Source organism: Oncorhynchus mykiss, chromosome 15 (genome assembly GCF_013265735.2).
Source record: "Oncorhynchus mykiss isolate Arlee chromosome 15, USDA_OmykA_1.1, whole genome shotgun sequence".
NCBI classification, from domain to species: Eukaryota; Metazoa; Chordata; class Actinopteri; order Salmoniformes; family Salmonidae; genus Oncorhynchus; species Oncorhynchus mykiss.
The window spans coordinates 22,198,120-22,215,451 of NC_048579.1; the positions used below are offsets into that span (position 1 = coordinate 22,198,120).

The window sequence follows — 17,332 nt, forward strand, 5'->3', positions numbered from 1 at the left end:
AGTTACCCTTAAATTCAACTGGGCATGAGCCAGAGAACGTTGTTTGGTTAGCAGTGTTAGTTGATTTCCTACTCATTTCAATACATTTTTTTTACATTGTTGAATTCCGTTTTAATGTCTGGATTCCATGACGCCATCTGGGTTTTCCGCAACACAGATTGTATATATGCCCTACACTCCCATAGATCCATACTGCCACCACAGTGCTCTAGCAGCAAATCCCTCCCTCCCTCTATAGAAACAGATCTATACTGCAGCTTATCCATAGCTCAGCAGCTCCCTGGCCAACAGCTCCAGTTCACTTAAAGGAAATCCATATCACACCCGTTTTCTCCTTTCAAAAGAAGACAGAATCTCATTTGAATAAGGGTGGGGGGGGGGGGGGGGGTGTAGAGGCTGTGTGTGTAGAGGTGTGTGTGTGTGTCCAGTCACTTGCGAAGAAGATGGATGAGCTTTTGTTCGAGAGTCAGAGATTTGAAAAGCTGCAATTTTATGTCTTACTGAAACGTGGCTGGATGATGTTGCTATGCACGTACTATTTGGTGGATTCTCCATGCAGCGTCAGGATCGTACACCGGCTTTGGAGAAGTCGAAAGGAGGTGGAGTGTTTTTTTCACCCTCATAAAGAGCAACTGGTGTGCTGCTTCAAGTGTGAAGGAAATCTCAAGCGTTTGTACTCCTGATATAGAATACCTCATGGTAAGCTGCAGACCCTTTTATCTACCAAGAGAGTTCTTATCTGTAATTATCACGGCTGTCTACATCCCGCCCCAAGTCTACACCACACTGGCACCCAATGAACTGTGTGCTCACCCAGAAGTAGCAATTCTGGTAGGCAGAGACTTAAAACCGCCCTACCTCACTTCCACCAACACGTCTCCTGTGCCACTAGGGGAGCAGAAACTCTACACCACTTTTATTCTACCCAGAGAAAAGCACACAAGGCCCTCCCTTATCCTCCCTTCGGCAAATGTGACCAGGAACCCATTCTTCTGCTTCCTGCTTACAAACAAGATCTCAAACAGGAAGCACCAGTGATGCGCTCAATGAGGAAGTGGTCGGATGAAGCAGACGCGAGGCTACAAGACTGTTTTGCTAGTATACACTGGGATATGCTCTGGGATTAATTCAATAGCATTGAGGACTTTCCCCCGAGTCATCATCTTCATCAATAAATGCATAGACAATGTTGTCACCACAGTGACTATAAGAACGTATCCATCCAAAAACAGGGAATATCCACGCTGGACCAAAGGCTAGAGTTACTGTTTACAAGGAACGGGACACGGACATGGACGCATACAAGAAAGCTCGCTATGACGGAGGTGGAATCCTATTACATCGGCGGCGTATGCTTGTCGTATATGGCAGGGCTCCAGGGCGTATGCTTGTCATATATGGCAGGGCTCCAGGACGATAACTGATTACAAAGGGAAACCCAGGAATGAGTTGCCCAGCGACGCAGAACTCTCAAATGAGTTAAATGCATTTTATGCTCGCTTCGAGGAATATAACACTGTGCCTTGTGTGAAAGTCCCTATTTTTCCAAATGACTGTGTTCTCGCTCTCTGGGCCCATGTGAGCAAAACATTTGAACAGGTTTACAATCACAAGGCCGCATGGAATACCAGGGCACTTTCTCAAAGCATGCGCAGACCAGCTGGCAAGTGTCTTCACAGACATTTTAAATCTATCCTTGTCCCAGTCTGTAATTCCAACAGGTTTCAAGTTGACCACTATTGTCCCCATTCCCAAGACATTCATGGTAACCTGCCTAAATGACTATCCCCCTGTAGCACTCACATCTATAATTATGAAGTGCTTTGAAAGGCTGGTCATGGCACACACCAACACCATCCTACACCCACTCCAATTCGCATACTGCCCCAACAGATCCACAGATGACGCAATCTCAATTGAACTTCACACTGCCCTTTCTCACCTGGACAATAACTGAGAATGCTGTTCATAGACTACAGCTCAGAGTTTAACACCATACTCCCCTCCAAGCTCTTCACCAAGCTACGGACCCTAGGACTCAACCCCTCCCTCTGCAACTGGATCCTAGACTTCCTGAGGGCCAGCCCCAGGTGGTGAGGGTAGGCAACATCACCTCTGCCACGCTGACCCTCAACACGGGGGCTCCTCAGGGGTGTGTACTTAGTCCTCTCCTGTACTCCCTGTTCACTCACGACTGTTGGGCCCGAAAAATTGCCAGACTCCAGACACTCAAGCCGTAGACTGCTCACTCTGATACCATCCGGCAAACGGTACCAGAGCGTCGGCTCTTGGACCAACAGGCTCCGAGACAGCTTCTACCCCCAAGCCATAAAACTGCTAAATAGCCAGACTGCTAAATTGTCAATTAATGGTACCCAAATTACCCACACTGACTCTGTCTTGCACTGACCCTATGCATACTCACCAGACTATATATATATATATATATATATATATATATATATATATATATATATATATATATATATATACAAACAATTTACTCACTCAAACACACTACATTGACACTCCCACACACGCAGAACGACACAACTCACATACATACACATTACACACACACACTTTTACACTAATTTCCTGCTCTGTTCTTTATTTTTTCTCTTATGTGTCCTGATGCCTGGTCACTTTACCCTGCCTTCAGTATCTACCTCAAATACCTCGTACCTCTGCATATTGATCTGGTACTGGTGCTCCCTGTGTATATATATCTCTTCTTGTGTATTTTATATCTCTTGTATTTTTTGAAACTCTGCATTGTTGAGAAGCAAGCATTTTACGGTAAAGTCTACCAGTTTTATTTGGACGATTGTGACAAGTACAATTGTTTGTGTGTGTGTGTGTGTGTGTGTGTGTGTGTGTGTGTGTGTGTGTGTGTGTGTGTGTGGAAAGCATTTTAACTCGCTTGTGTAAATGCCAGGCTACCTTTTATTCAACCTTTTTACAGAACCCCTCCAAAATGATACGGTGTATGAAACCATCCCCCCCCCCGTCAGTTAAGTGTCTAATACGCCAAGCCACCTGGCAAAGAGACGTAAATACTGCAGTTGCATGTACATTAAACCTATAATGATATGAGTCAGTTATTATGCAAAGCCATGTCTTTTATCTGCTTTACAATCATTAGTCATCATCGTGAAATCCCCACCCTGATCAGTAAGGAGTACAAATCACATTATATTGGTTACATACACATGTTTAACAGATGTTACTGCGGGTGTAGCGAAATGCTTGTGTTTCTAGCTCCAACAGTAAGGTAATTTCTAACAAGAAATATCTAACAATTTCACAACAATACACACTAATCTAATGGAATTAAGAATATATAAATATTTGGACGAGCAACGTCGGAGCAGCATACACTAAGAAACAGTAGAATAGAATACAGTATATACATATGAGATGAGTAATGCAAAATATGTAAACATTATTCAAGTGACTAGTGTTCCATTATTAAAGTGGCCAGTGATTTCAAGTCTATGTATACAGGGCAGCAGCCTCTAAGGTGCTAGTGATGGCTATTTAACAGTCTGATGGCCTTGAGATAAAGAGGTTTTTCAGTCTCTCTGTCCCAGCTTTGATGCACCTGTACTGACCTCGCCTTCTGGATGATAGCGGGGTGAACAGACAATGGCTCGGGTGGCTGATGTCCTTGATGATATTTTTGGCCTTCCTGTGACATCGGGTGCTGTAGGTATTCTGGAGGGCAGGTAGTTTGATGCGTTGTGCAGACTGCACCACCCTCTGGAGAGCCGTGTGGTTGCGGGCGGTGCAGTTGCCGTACCAGGCGGTGATACAGCCCGACAGGATGCTCTCAATTGTGCATCTGTAAAAGTTTGTGGGTTTTAGGGGCCAAGCCAAATTTCTTCAGCCTCGTGAGGTTGAAGAGGCGCTGTTGCACCTTTTTCACCATGCTGTCTGTGTGAGTGGACCATTTCAGTTTGTCAGTGACGTGTACGCCGAGGAACTTGAAGCTTTCAACCTTCTCCACTGCGGGTCCATCGATGTGGATAGGGGGGTGCTGGCATTAGGTGTCTGGCTGTGGGGGGAAAGGGCTTCAGCCCAGGATGTATGCGCGTGTGTGTGTGTGTGTGTGTCAGCCCAGAATGTGGGAGGGAGTGATTTTAAAGTGCTCTACTCTACAGAGTTTAGACTCCCTGTGTGTGAGAGAGAGAGAATCACCAGGACATGTCTGTCTGCTGCCTGCCTGCGTCCCCCCTGTTCTGTTCAATCTGCTTCTCAACGGGTACTAGTGCATACCAATGCGCGTGTTCATGTGTGTTCACACTCTCTTTATTTCTCAACCTCAAGTCTGCATACTAACGGCAGGGTAGAGGGAGCAGAGATCTGTCAAATCACATTTTCATTCTGTCTCTCCGTCTCTCTCTTGGAGATATCAATCAATTCAGGGGTTTAATTGCACTCCCATGGAGAGACTGGCGTGTTCAATTCAACTGACAGGAATGCAAATGAGAATTGACCCGTTGAACTTTGCTGTTTTAGTTACGGTAGTTATTGTCTTTGGACAGGGTCTCGCATGCATATACAGTATCTCTTCCAAACCTATTGAAACAGACGAGAGGGAGGCTAACCCACTTCCTGTTGGTGTCTTTGCAGGTTGTGACGGCCATCTTGGAGTCGGGGAAGAACATGGCCAAAGAGGAGAAGAAGGCGGAGAAGTGCCCACTGCTCTACGAGTGGCACAAGAAGCAGTACGTTGGCGCTGCCCATGGCCTGGCGGGCATCTACTGTATGCTGATGCAGGTGAGTTAAACACATTATCTTTAAACATTTTGTAGTAAGTGTCTTTGGCCATGTTTCTAATAATGTATCATTTACTTACCATTTTTCCTTAAGGGAGTTGCTCCTACTCCGATATCAGATCTTTTCATTCTGATGCTCCGAAATGCGGAAGACACATTTCAGTTGAATGCGTTCAGTTGTACAACTGACTAGGTATCCCCATTTCCCTCTCCGGGAGTCTGCAGGTTTTCACAGTATCTGCCGGGAATTTGGGACTCATGCTAAAATTGCTGGTTCCTAGTTGGCTTATATCCATGTTTTGCTTCAGCGAGATGCTGTTTACGATCATGATGTGTAATCTAAATTCACCCAGGAGATGGATTAGCCCTCACCTGAGTTGGTTAATCATTTATCACAGGAAATAAAATAAGATCAATTATTCAGGACCCAAGCAACATCCCATAATGAGATCCTAGAGTGGCATCAACCTCCTACGCTCCCATTACCACGCTGAATTAATATGGATTAATATGCTTTTTAATGATCAGTGTTCTTGGATTTTATGGCAGGTGCGGGTGTACCTCGATACATTGTTATATTTTAGGGGAAAACAACCTGTTTAAAATCATTTGTGAGTTGTTTTGTTTCCCCATGGTGCTTGTAACACTGATGTGCTTTAGTTAAATTAGTCAGGGAGGAGCAGTTTTATGATGGAATTAAAAAAGATATTTCTGCACAAGATGTTGTTAAATGTGCACAAAACATTAGGAACAACTTTGCTTTCCATGACATAGACTGACCAGGTGCGAGCTATGATCCCTTATTGATGTCGCTTGTTAAATCCACCTCAATCATTGTAGATGAAGGAGACCGGTTAAAGAAGGATTTTTAAGCCTTGAGACAATTGAGACATGGATTGTGTATGTGTGCCATTCAGAGGTTGAATGGGCAAGACACAATTATTTAAGTGTCTTTGAACGGGACATGGTAGTAGGTGCCAGGCGCACCTGTTTGAGTGTGTCAAGAACTGCAACGCTGCTGGGTTTCTCACGCTCAACCGTTTCCCGTGCATATCAAGAATGGTCCACCACCCAAAGGACATCCAGACAACTTGACACAACTGTGGGAAGCGTTGGAGTTAACATGGGCCAGCATCCCTGTGGAAAGCTTTTGACACCTTGTAGAGTCCATGCCCCGACGAATTGAGGCTGTTCTGAGAGCCAAATGGGGTGCAAGTCAATATTAGGAAAGCGTTCCTAATGTTTTGTGCACTCTTGAGTATATAATGTAGGTGTTACCATTACACCATGGCTCTGCACATGCAGAGTAACTATGTAGGTTAAGGGAACCCTTTACATTAGCCTAACTTTTTATCTAGTTTCTCTGCAGCTATTTGGTAACTAGAATATCATTACTCAGTTGTACAATGAAAGATATATACAAAATAGGCTAATTACTGTGTGTTTACAATGTAATTACACAACCAATAAATTAAACGTCCATGTAACTCAATGGTATCTATGACAAAAAGTAAGGCAAGGAGGGCTTACAAGCCACCACAGAAGATTCCATTATGACACCAGCCACCTATGGAGGCTAGCTAGTCCTAATCACGATCTTCACCCATTAGTATTGGAGGCTTCCAGAGGCTGTCAGAGGCCATGGGACCATGTGTTGGATATGTAATCTGCTTCTCTGAGAGTTTTTAAAGGCCAGAGTGGAGGAAAGTAGCTTATCTTTGATCCCCAGTGGAGAGTAGTCAGCGTTCTCTCTGTGCTAGGGCATGTGCTTCTCTTTTAGAAATGCTTCGATGATCCTCCTGTAGTGCTGGCACTATCAGCATGCCTCTCCTCCTCTCTTGGGATTGGCTGGCCATGCATCATCTGTCTCTGGGGAGGAGGGCGGGGATTGGGAGTAATGATGCCGCCCACAACCAGTTCCCAGGTTGCACTTAGATCTATAATATATGGCATTTAGCAGACCCTTTTATCCAAAGCCACCTACAGTCATGTGCATCCATTTTAAAGATGGATGGCAATCCAAGTTGCAAGCGTCATGCTCTACCAACTGAGCCATACAGGACAGCTCTACTGGTAATCATTAACTAGCAACGGACCTGCCATGTTGCTTTCAACTATCAGTAGAAGGGAAGGAAGCGAGGAGAGGAAGCCACGTTAGACTATTGAAATGCTCCCGATGACTGGAGCCACAGGGCTCTGCACTCCTACCTCTTCCCCCTTTCAAACTCTATTGGGCTATGGCACACACACACACACACACACACACACACCGTTGGCGTTTACAGCTTTGCAAATATTTGAGACCCACACGACCCTCATTAAAACATGAACAGAGGAAGGACTGCCACCAGCCAAACTAGGAAACGCATGTAAACAACCGCAGGCCTGGGAATTGTGTGTGTGTGTACAATTTGTACTAGCACTGACTTTGCTGATAGCTACTTAATGAGGAAGATATTGGCTTACTATGACTGCAGTTGTCTCTCTTTGCTACCTTAAGATCAATGCATCTAACTGTGAGTCGCTCGATAAGAGTGTCTGCTAAATTACAAAGATGTGTGTGTGTAGGCGTACACTAGTACGCCTGTTTGTGTGTTCGTTCGCGTGAGTATTTCTCCCCCGAGCATTTACAAGGGGCTCCTAATCCAAAATTGGACACGTCTTATTTGGAACTTATGAAAGTTTGTTTCCATCTATCTATCGATCACTCTTTGAAATGTGAAAGCATAGCCGTGGGAAGTAGGGGTGTTGAGGGTGCTGCAGCACTCCCTGATAAACCCCCCCCTCGCCCTCATATGTGAACGAGGGACCAGAGCATCTCTGCCACTACCTGGGATGCATTGTTGTCCCCTGTTGCACAACTGAAAGCTCATATAGATTTTGCCTTGTAACAACTCCAATCTGGCATTGGCGTACCCGTCCCCACGAGAACACTGCCCAGCAAATGTCCCCGATAGCGGTCTGGACCGAACCCAACAGGAAATGTATTTAGTAATCCCCAAGCTGTTGGACTACCTCAATTTAGGCCTGTGTTTCTCGCTCTAAAAGGCTACATTTCAACATGTTTTTGCCAACTCACTCTCAGGGCACACAGTTATCAATGGATACAACTTGATTCCTTTTTGTGTTTGATGATAACCACTATCATTTGCGCTCTGTGTGCGTGTGTGTGTGTGTGCCAAGCTGCTTTGAGTAAATAGATTGTGTATATGCATTATCTTCCCTGTGTGTTAGAGCAATGCAGTGTGTGTGTGTGCGTGCGTGCATGTGTGTGAGCATGTGTGTATAAGTGCGGTGCGTCATTGTGACGCACGTGGAAATGCTCTGCTACACCTATACTCAGACATAACACACAAACACACCCATCTTCCACTCATCCATCCTTCCTTTATTTCTCTCCTCTTCCCTCCGATTAGTAACAGTAGCTCTCTCTCCTCCCTCTCTCCTGCTTCATCCTTTTTCCTCCTCTCCTTTCTGTCTAATGTCTAACAGACGCTCTCTCCTTTCTGTCTGATCTCCCTCGCTCTAACATTCTCTAACGGTAGTCTTCTCTCCTCCATCCTTCCTTCTCTGGCTGTCATTTTCTTTAGCAGCATTTATCTCCCTCTTCCTCTCTTTCTGGCTGTAATATTCTTTAATTGCAGTTCTCTCTCCTTCTTCCTCGCCTTCCTTTCTCCTCCTCCTCCTCTCTGACAGTATTCATATCCAACAGCTCCCTCCCTCCCTGTCTCTGGCTGTATTATTATCTAACAGCAGTCTTCTCTCCCGTAGGCCATGTTTCTCAGCATGGTCTTTCTTTTCTTTCTCTCTAGCCAAATCAAAAGATTGTCCTTGTCATAAATTCTCTCTGACACTTGCCTCTAATTCATCTTTCTCCGTGCAGTAAAAACCATCAAGTGCATATTCAACACGGCTGAGTGCTATTTGGGATAATGACTGTTGAGTCAGGGATTTCTATTTGATTTGACTGGATTCTTCTAAGTTTAGTTAGTCTCTTAATGAAACCCAGTATAAATGGCCCACATTTAAAATGCCTGACGGTCTCTCATAAATGTAACATCTGACAAACCTGCTGCATGTAAAGCTGAAGTGCAACGCTTGGGATGCTTCAGACCAGGTGATATGTTGTGTATTAACTGTTCATCGCGATAAGAATGATTGTGATATGCATATCAACAGATTTCAGCATACTGTGTTATCAGATGTCGGTATTCCACAGTAGTTACACCACCCGTCTTCATGTCACCTGAACTTGTGCCTCCATATTGTTACCATGATATTTCTACAAAGGATGTGGATATGGATTTTATTTACTTGGTACCTATATCTCTCTCCCCTCTCTCCTCTCTCTCTCTCTCTCTCTCTCGGTCCCTCCCTTTCTCTCTCTCCCTCTCTCTTTCATTCCCTCTTTTTTTTTTCTCTCTCCCCCTCCCCCTATCTCTTTCTCTTGGTCTTTTTCTTTCTCTGTCTCTCTCCCTTGCTCGACCTCTCTCAGCCCTCTGCTAAGGTGAACCAGGAAGTCCTATCTGAGTTGGTGCGGCCCAGTGTGGACTACGTCCGCCACAAAAAGTTCCGCTCTGGGAACTACCCTTCGTCGCTAAGCAACGAGACGGACCGGCTGGTGCACTGGTGCCACGGGGCGCCAGGAGTGGTGCACATGCTCATCATGGCACACAAGGTGAGGGACACACACCGTAGTAATGTCTCTTCAAGTAGATCTGAAAGGATTTTGGATTGAAACACTCGACACCACTCTCTCTCTCCTCTCTAGCACAGCTCTCTAAACCTCATGAATACACTCTCACGATATTAGGGCTCGTTTGTTTTCCTAATATCAATATCACGTTAACTAACCCCATGAGTTCCATTATAGCACTCAGCTACTCTCCCATACAGAGGACTGAGAGAGAGCAGTGAACCAGGCCCTCTCCTCTAATGCCTCCAGCTCTGCCACTCTCAAATAATTGCATGGAATCACCCAGGAAATATATGTAAATCTATAGCTGGAGGTAACGAACTTAACAGCTCCTGCTGCATCTCAATGCTCCGGCGCCGTGGCTCGGCGCCTAGGAGAAAGACACAACTCACAGTGACGCCTAGTGGATATCAGGTGCACTGTAGGACCAAGGCCCCTTTTCACAAAGCGTCTCACAGTAGGATGCATGATATTATACGGACAGTGGAGGCCTGGTCCCAGATCAGCACTAGGATCACTACGGGCCCCGGTGTCACATTTTGATTACCGACTGAATTTAAACAAGCACTACATCCCAGCTTTGACATGCTAGTCCGCTGGTTTAATACCACAGTCAATTTCAAGAGGTCTTATTGAGTAATGGGCTGTTTTTCTGCCGTGCTCAGCATATGGCCTCTTACAAGCTGACTCTCACTGCAGGTCTGAAAACGCACACCCTCTCCCTTTGAAATGACTAATAGAAGGAGCAAAAGAAGGAATGGAGATTATGTAGTGAGCATTTTGAGCATGCGTTGTGTGAGGAGAGGAGATTTCCCCGGATAAACGCTTCATCTCTTGACAAACAACATGTATTTCATCAGTCGTAGTGTGGCATGAATACACACACTCACGTTCAGGGGGGAGCACACACACACACACACACACCCCCACACACCCCCCCAGTGCAGGGTCATTTCATGTCTCTTTGGTCCATTAACTTCATGAAGGAATACAATGTGCGTATCACCTGTATTCAGGTTCCTACCTTCTAGGGAGTTTTTCCTAGCCAATGTGCATCTGCATTGCTTTCTCTTTGGGGTTTTAGGCTTGCTATCTTTAAAGCACTATTACAAATTATGAGCTAAAATGGGCTTGATGAAATACAGTTAATTGATTTGATACTGTATCTTTGGCTATTTCAGTCTCCCTATGTAATGTAAGGGCAATTGATTAGGAGTACATGAAGAACATTACAGATTTCTAAATAGCAGGGCAAGATGAAAGTACTCTAATACCACGTTTCTTACATCAAATCCTTTCCGATCCCCACACGTGTGTGTGTGTGTGTGTGTGTGTGTGTGTGTGTGTGTGTGGGAAGTTGGGGTTTGGATTTCAGATGGGGTTTGGGATTGGCCATGAGTCTAGTGTCATGTCTCCCCTTTCCTCCCTCCCTCCAGGTGTTTAAGGATGAGAAGTACCTGAAGGATGCTGTGGAGTGTGGGGAGGTGATCTGGCAGAGAGGCCTGCTGAGGAAAGGTTACGGTATCTGTCACGGCACGGCGGGCAACGCCTACTCCTTCCTCACCCTCTACCAGCTCACCCAGGAGAAGAAGTACCTCTACCGCGCCTGCAAGGTAACACTGGGGTGTGTGTGTGTGTGTGTGTGTGTGTGAGTGTGAGGAGGGGCTGTGGAGCTCCTGGTTGCTCCAGCAGTGTTGTCCTCCTTCAGATCTTCTTCCTCTGTTTGAGTGAGATGGGAAGGAAGGATTCGCCCACACATGCATTACAGTGTAGGCAGCCTGCCCTGAACAAGCCTGCTAAAGACACGACTACACTCTGTGACACAAAAGTCTTTATTGTGACATGTATTGTACCATTGGCCAATATTGAAGGGCATTCTTTTTACTGACAAATAATCAGTATATGATGAATCATTCAGTCGGATTTCATTCATTGCTTTCTTGGTTTTATAATATAGCCTATGTTATGGTGTTATGTCTGAGTTGTCGCTTGCTTGCATCGATATGTATTGTCTCGTGTGAAATCCGGTTGTCAGTGAATGACCTTGTCATTACATTTGGATCAATTCATTTGTGCATTCATTTATCCAATCCTCAGGATTTTAGAATTACTGAATGCATGGTTCACATTTTTATGTATTTATTTATTTATCCAATTAACATACAGTATAGTCTATTGTCTTTCATGTTCAACCCTATGTTCTGATAATCACATTGGTCCTCATTTTTTCCCAGTTTGCTGAGTGGTGTCTGGACTACGGAACCCACGGCTGCAGAATCCCAGACAGACCGTACTCTCTGTTTGAAGGTGAAACTTTTATTTAAACCCCTTAAGCAGACAAAAACATCCCCAAAATATGTGACATTTTCCGCCTTCTCTTCTTCCCGTTCAATCAATGTAATAACCACTCTGTAATTTACGAGAAAATGCAGACTGAATTTGCTTTACATATGTACTGTACCAGTCAAAAGTTTGGACACCTACTCATTCAAGGGTTTTTCTTTATTTTTACTATGTTCTACATTGTAGAATAATAGCGAAGACATCAAAACTATGGAATCATGTTGTAACCAAAAAAGTCTTAAACAAATCAGTCAACAAGTGCTCAGCATATGTGGGAACTCCTTCAAGACTGTTGGACCGGCTGAAGCATGACGTGGGGTGGGTGGCTGCCGAGCCCACCAAGACGAGAAGACCTCTCGAGCTAGCTACGGCGTGGAAGCCTGACGAGCTAGCGGAGGCACCCCTGAGTCCATCGGCAACGGCACCCGGACCCGACCAAAACAAAAACCAAAACTCCCTGATGCTTCTTTTAGTGGTGTCAGCATTCTGTAAGGACCGACGCTGGAGACGAGAAGCAGGTAGAGGGAGTGAACATTTTAATGAAACAACGGACATGAAACAGAACAGGAACAGCATTTGGACAGGGGAACAATACCGACGTCAATGCTGACACAGGGAATAAACGGAGGAGCACACAGATATAGAGGGGGTAATCAACAACATAATGAATGAAGGGCAGCCTTGCACAAGAGGGAGAGTGGGAGCAGGCATGACAGTCTGAGTGTTGGAGTGTGCCCCTCTGTCAGTAAATATAAAAAATAAAATAAAATCATGCCATCTGGTTTGCTTAATATAAGGAATTTGATGTATTACATATACTTGAACTTTTTACTTTAATTCAAGTATGACAATTGTGTACTTTTTCCACCACTAGACTCATCCCTCATTCAGTGTAGTAAAAGAGGGAGATAGGTACAGAGTCTCCTCTCCTCTCTGTTAATGAGATTTGAGGAGCCCTGCTCTCTCATTGCTAATACAACTGAGAGATTGACCAACTACTGGACATTTTACACACAATTAACACATTCAGTTAGCAATTCTAATGTTCCATGGCATGTGAAATTATTTGATAATGTATTTAGGAAAAGAAGTGCACTCTAAACGACTTCTGCACTAAGTCATGTTTAATGAGCTAGTGAGGCTTTTGCTCTTACCTCTCTGAACCTTCCTGAGACTTAAAGCTCTCTGCCTCACTGTGACTGGGTGATAATTGACTTAATATTTTAATCATCATTTTTTTCTATAATTATAATCTGATAAATATTGTGTGAGGGTGTGAAGTCAACTTTGATAACTTTAGCAGCTGGTCAGGAAAGGCTGATCTTACATCATAAAACCTGTCAACGGGCACAGTCCAAATAATCTGAGAGTGGCAATTACAGTGCCTTCGGTAAGAGTTCAGACGTCAGACCCCTTGACTTTTTCCACATTTCGTTACATTACAGCCTTATTCTAAAATGGATTAAATAAATACAAATCTTCAGCAATCTACACACAAATATACCATAATGACAAAGCGAAAACAGGTTTTCATACAAAAATACTTTATTTACGTAAGTATTCAGACCCTTTGCTATGAGACTCAAGCTCAGGTGCATCCTGTTTCCATTGATCATCCTTAAAACGATTCTCAATTTTAGAATAAAGCTGTAACGTAACAAAATATGGAAAAGGTCGAAGGGTCTGAATACTCTCCAAAGGCACTGTAGGTTACCTTTAGTTTGGCAATGACTGGCCTCTATTTGGTTCTGCCATTGGTCCACTGGTGAGGTTTCCCTATGCCAGCTTTGTCCCCCCATCCCACCCACGTGTTGTGTGCAGCCACATGAAACGTCTTGCCTGGCGTTTTACCGCCACATCTCCATGGCAACCAGCTGCTGCCCACGTCCGAGTAGATTTGTGGGCTGTGATTGGTTGGTCTTGACCCCCTTTGTCTCCCCCTCTCTCTCACACACGGACAAACACGTACGCTCCCTTTTCCCATCCCTGCCTGAATTAATCTTCCACTGATAAACAGTCTGGTAAAAAATATTGCAGCAGTTTAATTTTATTAGTAATATATGGGCCCATGTTGACTCTACAACCTAGAATATTGAATGTTCATGTCTTGAATGTAATAACAGAATACATGTAATATTTCACATTACTGTTGTAAGTACATTTTCATCTCTTTGAACTATTTGAGAAGGTTTTGATCATTCACGATGATAAATAACTCCATGACGAACGGTGAGTGATTTGTAAGCCAAGCTTTCATGTATATTGGGTTGTATGGTTGGGCGGTATCCTGATTTCCGTGCCATCATACCGTGCCTGTGCCATCCTGGGATAGACAGTATTACCTGTTACTGCAGACAGGTGGCGCCAAAAGAAATTAGGATGTAAACATCTACCAGAATGCTAACAAGTACTAAGGAATCCCCATAGTGGATGCTAGGTAAATGCTAACGAGTGCATGAAAAATTGACTACCAAGACAGACAACCCAGCTCATAAGGTTATGCAAGTACAGTACCAGTCAAAAGTTTGGACACAACTTCTCATTCAAGGGTTTTTCTTTATTTTTACTATTTTCTACATTGTAGAATAATAGTGAAGACATCAAAACTATGAAATAACACATATGGAATCATGTAAGCAAAAAAGTGTTAAACAAATCAAAATATATTTGAGATTCTTCAAAGTAGCCACCCTTTACCTTGATGACAGCTTTGCACACTCTTTGCATTCTCTCAACCAGCTTCATGAGGAACTCCGTTTGCATAACGCACAAAACAAATATTACGCAGCAGGGCTCTTAATCCAGGAGGGGATTGTCTCTGCTGCTGTTACCAAGAAGCTTGATATTGCAAGCTAACATTAGCCACTAATGCTAGGAAGTTGACAAAAAACCCAGCTGGAGAGACTTATTTGGCACATCTTAGATAGTTGACTTAATAGTTATATACAGTGCATTCAGGAAAGTATTCAGACTCTTTCCCTTTTCCCACATGTTGTTACCTTACAGCCTTATTCTAAAATGCTCATTCTATACACAATTCCCTATTACAAATGTATATTACATTATTACATATTGCTTTTTACCTTATTTACATAAGTAGTCAGACCCTTTGCTATAAGAATCAAAATTGAGTTCAGGTGCATCCTATTTCTATTGATCATCCTTGAGATGTTTCTTCAACTTGATTGGAGTCTACCTGTGGTAAATTCAATTGACTGGACATGATTTGGAAAGGCATGTACCTGTCTATATAAAGTACCACAGTTGACAGTGCAGGTCAGAGCAAAAAACCAAGCCATGATGTCGAAGGAATTGTCCGTAGAGCTCCGAGACAGGATTGTGTCAAGGCACAGATCTGGGGAAGGGTACCAAAACAATTCTGCACAATTGAAGGTCCCCAAGAGAACAGTGGTCTCCATCATTCTTAAATGGAAGAAGTTTGGAACCACCAAGGCTCTTCCTAGAGCTGTCCGCCCAGCCAAACTGAGCAATCGAAGGAAAAGGGCCTTGGTCAGGGAGGTGACCGAGAACATGATGGTCACTCTGACAGAGCTCCAGAGTTCCTCTGTGGCAATAGAACCTTCCAGAAGGGCAACCATCTCAGCAGCACTCCACCAATCAGGCCTTTATGGAACAGTGGCCAGGTGGAATCCACTCCTCCAGTAAAAGGCACATGACAGCCTGCTTGGATTTTGCCAAAAGGCACCTAAAGAACTCTCAGACCAATCATAAAAATATGATTGAACTCTTTGGCCTGAATGCCAAGCATCACGTCTGGAGGGAACCAGGCACCATCCCTACGGTGAAGCATGGTGGTGGCAGCATCATGCTGTGGGGATGTTTTTCAGTGGCAGGGACTGGGAGACTAGTCATGATTGAGGGAAAGATGAACGGCGCAAAGTACAGAGATCCTTGATGAAAACCTGCTCCAGAGCGCTCAGGACCTCAGACTGGGGCAAAGGTTCACCTTCCAAAAGGACAACGAACCTAAGCACACTGCCAAGACAACGCAGGAGTGGCTTCGGGACAAGTCTCTGAATGTCCTTGAGTGGCCCGGACTTGAACTTGATTGAACATCTCTGGAGAGACCTGAAAATAGCTGTGCAGTGATGCTCCCCATCCAACCTGACAGAGCTTGAGAAGAATGGGAGAAACTCCAAATACAGGTGCGCCAGGCTTGTAGAGTCATACCGAAGAAGACTGGAGGCTCTAATCTCTGCCAAAGGTGCTTCAACGAAGAACTGAGTAAAGGGTCTGAATACTTATATAAATGTGGTATTTCAGTTTTGTATTTTTACAAGTGTATCTTGATCACCTCACTTAAGTTGCGCTGCAGGAGTGACTCACCTCACAAATGAAAAATAATCGAACAGGCGAATCGATTAACGCAATCTGCTTTATCTATTACCTAATGCACAAGTTGACTGCAGGTATTTATTTAAAATGTACACATTTTAATTTATTGAACTGTATTGGAAATTCAGTGGGTATTTCAGAAAACCCTGGCATACAGTATACGGGCCAACCTTAGGTTGTACTGTCTCTGCTTGTAATTAGACCCTGGTTTCTTTCTCCATCCTTACTCACAGCAAATTTGTGTTTTAAAGTTATAGATTTCTTGTGTATTTGACTGTTGTAAATTGTGAAATAATTCCGCATTAGCTGCTGTTGATACCATGTAATGTCGTCTTATTGAATTTGAAATACACCATTCTCTCTCTTCCAGGTATGGCCGGGGCTATCCACTACCTGTCAGATTTGACCCAGCCTGAGTCTTCCTGCTTCCCTGCATTTGAACTTTAACCTTTGGGTCGTAGACGGACTTCGTCCCCCTTCCATTCTGAACATTTGGAAGATTGCGATGAGCAGGGCTCTTGGATGAGGGGGTTTGGGGTGTGATGGACCACTGGCGTCTTGAACCCTCAGCCCAGAACTGCAGCCTGGGGAGGGATGTTGTCCCCTGCTCCGGTTTTTCAGACACATGGACGGAGGAAAAACACCCCAAAGCCCTAGGCCTTTAACTCTGTAAACGCTGTGTGTGTGTGTTGGGGTTTTGTTGTGAATGGGAAGAAAATGCTGTTTTGTTCGTGGATCTTTGCCTCTGCATGCCTATCCAGATCTCCTTCTCTGTATGTGATCTCTAATCCTTGTCCCACACCAGTTTTTAGTGCTACTCCCTCTTCCCTAGAGACTAATTATCTTTGCATGGGGACATCAGAAAACATGTATTAGCCTTGGAATGTGCGTGTCAGTCAAATGTTAATGTCTAACAGTAAAGTAGCGTGGCTTTTTTGTATGTCACTGTGTTTTGTCCCATTTTCCATTTCGTTAATGTGCTGAAGAGAGGATTTTGTTCAATGCCGCTTCGACCTTTTCTCGTGGATATTGTTTCTCTCAGGCGAACAGCGTTACATTATGAATGTTGTACAATAAACCAGGCTTCAATTGCTGACTTACCGAGTGATTACAGTACAATGTCTTAAATAAAATGCATTCTTACCTGCCTTCAGAG

General features: G+C 44.1%; 1 protein-coding gene across 3 annotated transcripts in view; it reads left to right on the forward strand.

The window, feature by feature from the left end:
* The window catches only part of lancl2 (LanC lantibiotic synthetase component C-like 2 (bacterial)), a 62,621-nt gene extending 45,290 nt beyond the window's left edge, over positions 1-17,331 (forward strand). For all 3 annotated transcript variants that reach the window (XM_036944068.1, XM_036944069.1, XM_036944067.1), the window contains 5 exons: positions 4,636-4,782; positions 9,277-9,459; positions 10,914-11,090; positions 11,712-11,784; positions 16,547-17,331. In XM_036944068.1, coding sequence (XP_036799963.1) covers positions 4,636-4,782; positions 9,277-9,459; positions 10,914-11,090; positions 11,712-11,784; positions 16,547-16,623 — 657 coding nt within the window. In that variant the 3' untranslated portion in view covers positions 16,624-17,331. The remainder of the gene's footprint in view (positions 1-4,635; positions 4,783-9,276; positions 9,460-10,913; positions 11,091-11,711; positions 11,785-16,546) is intronic.
* Position 17,332: the final 1 nt, after the last annotated feature.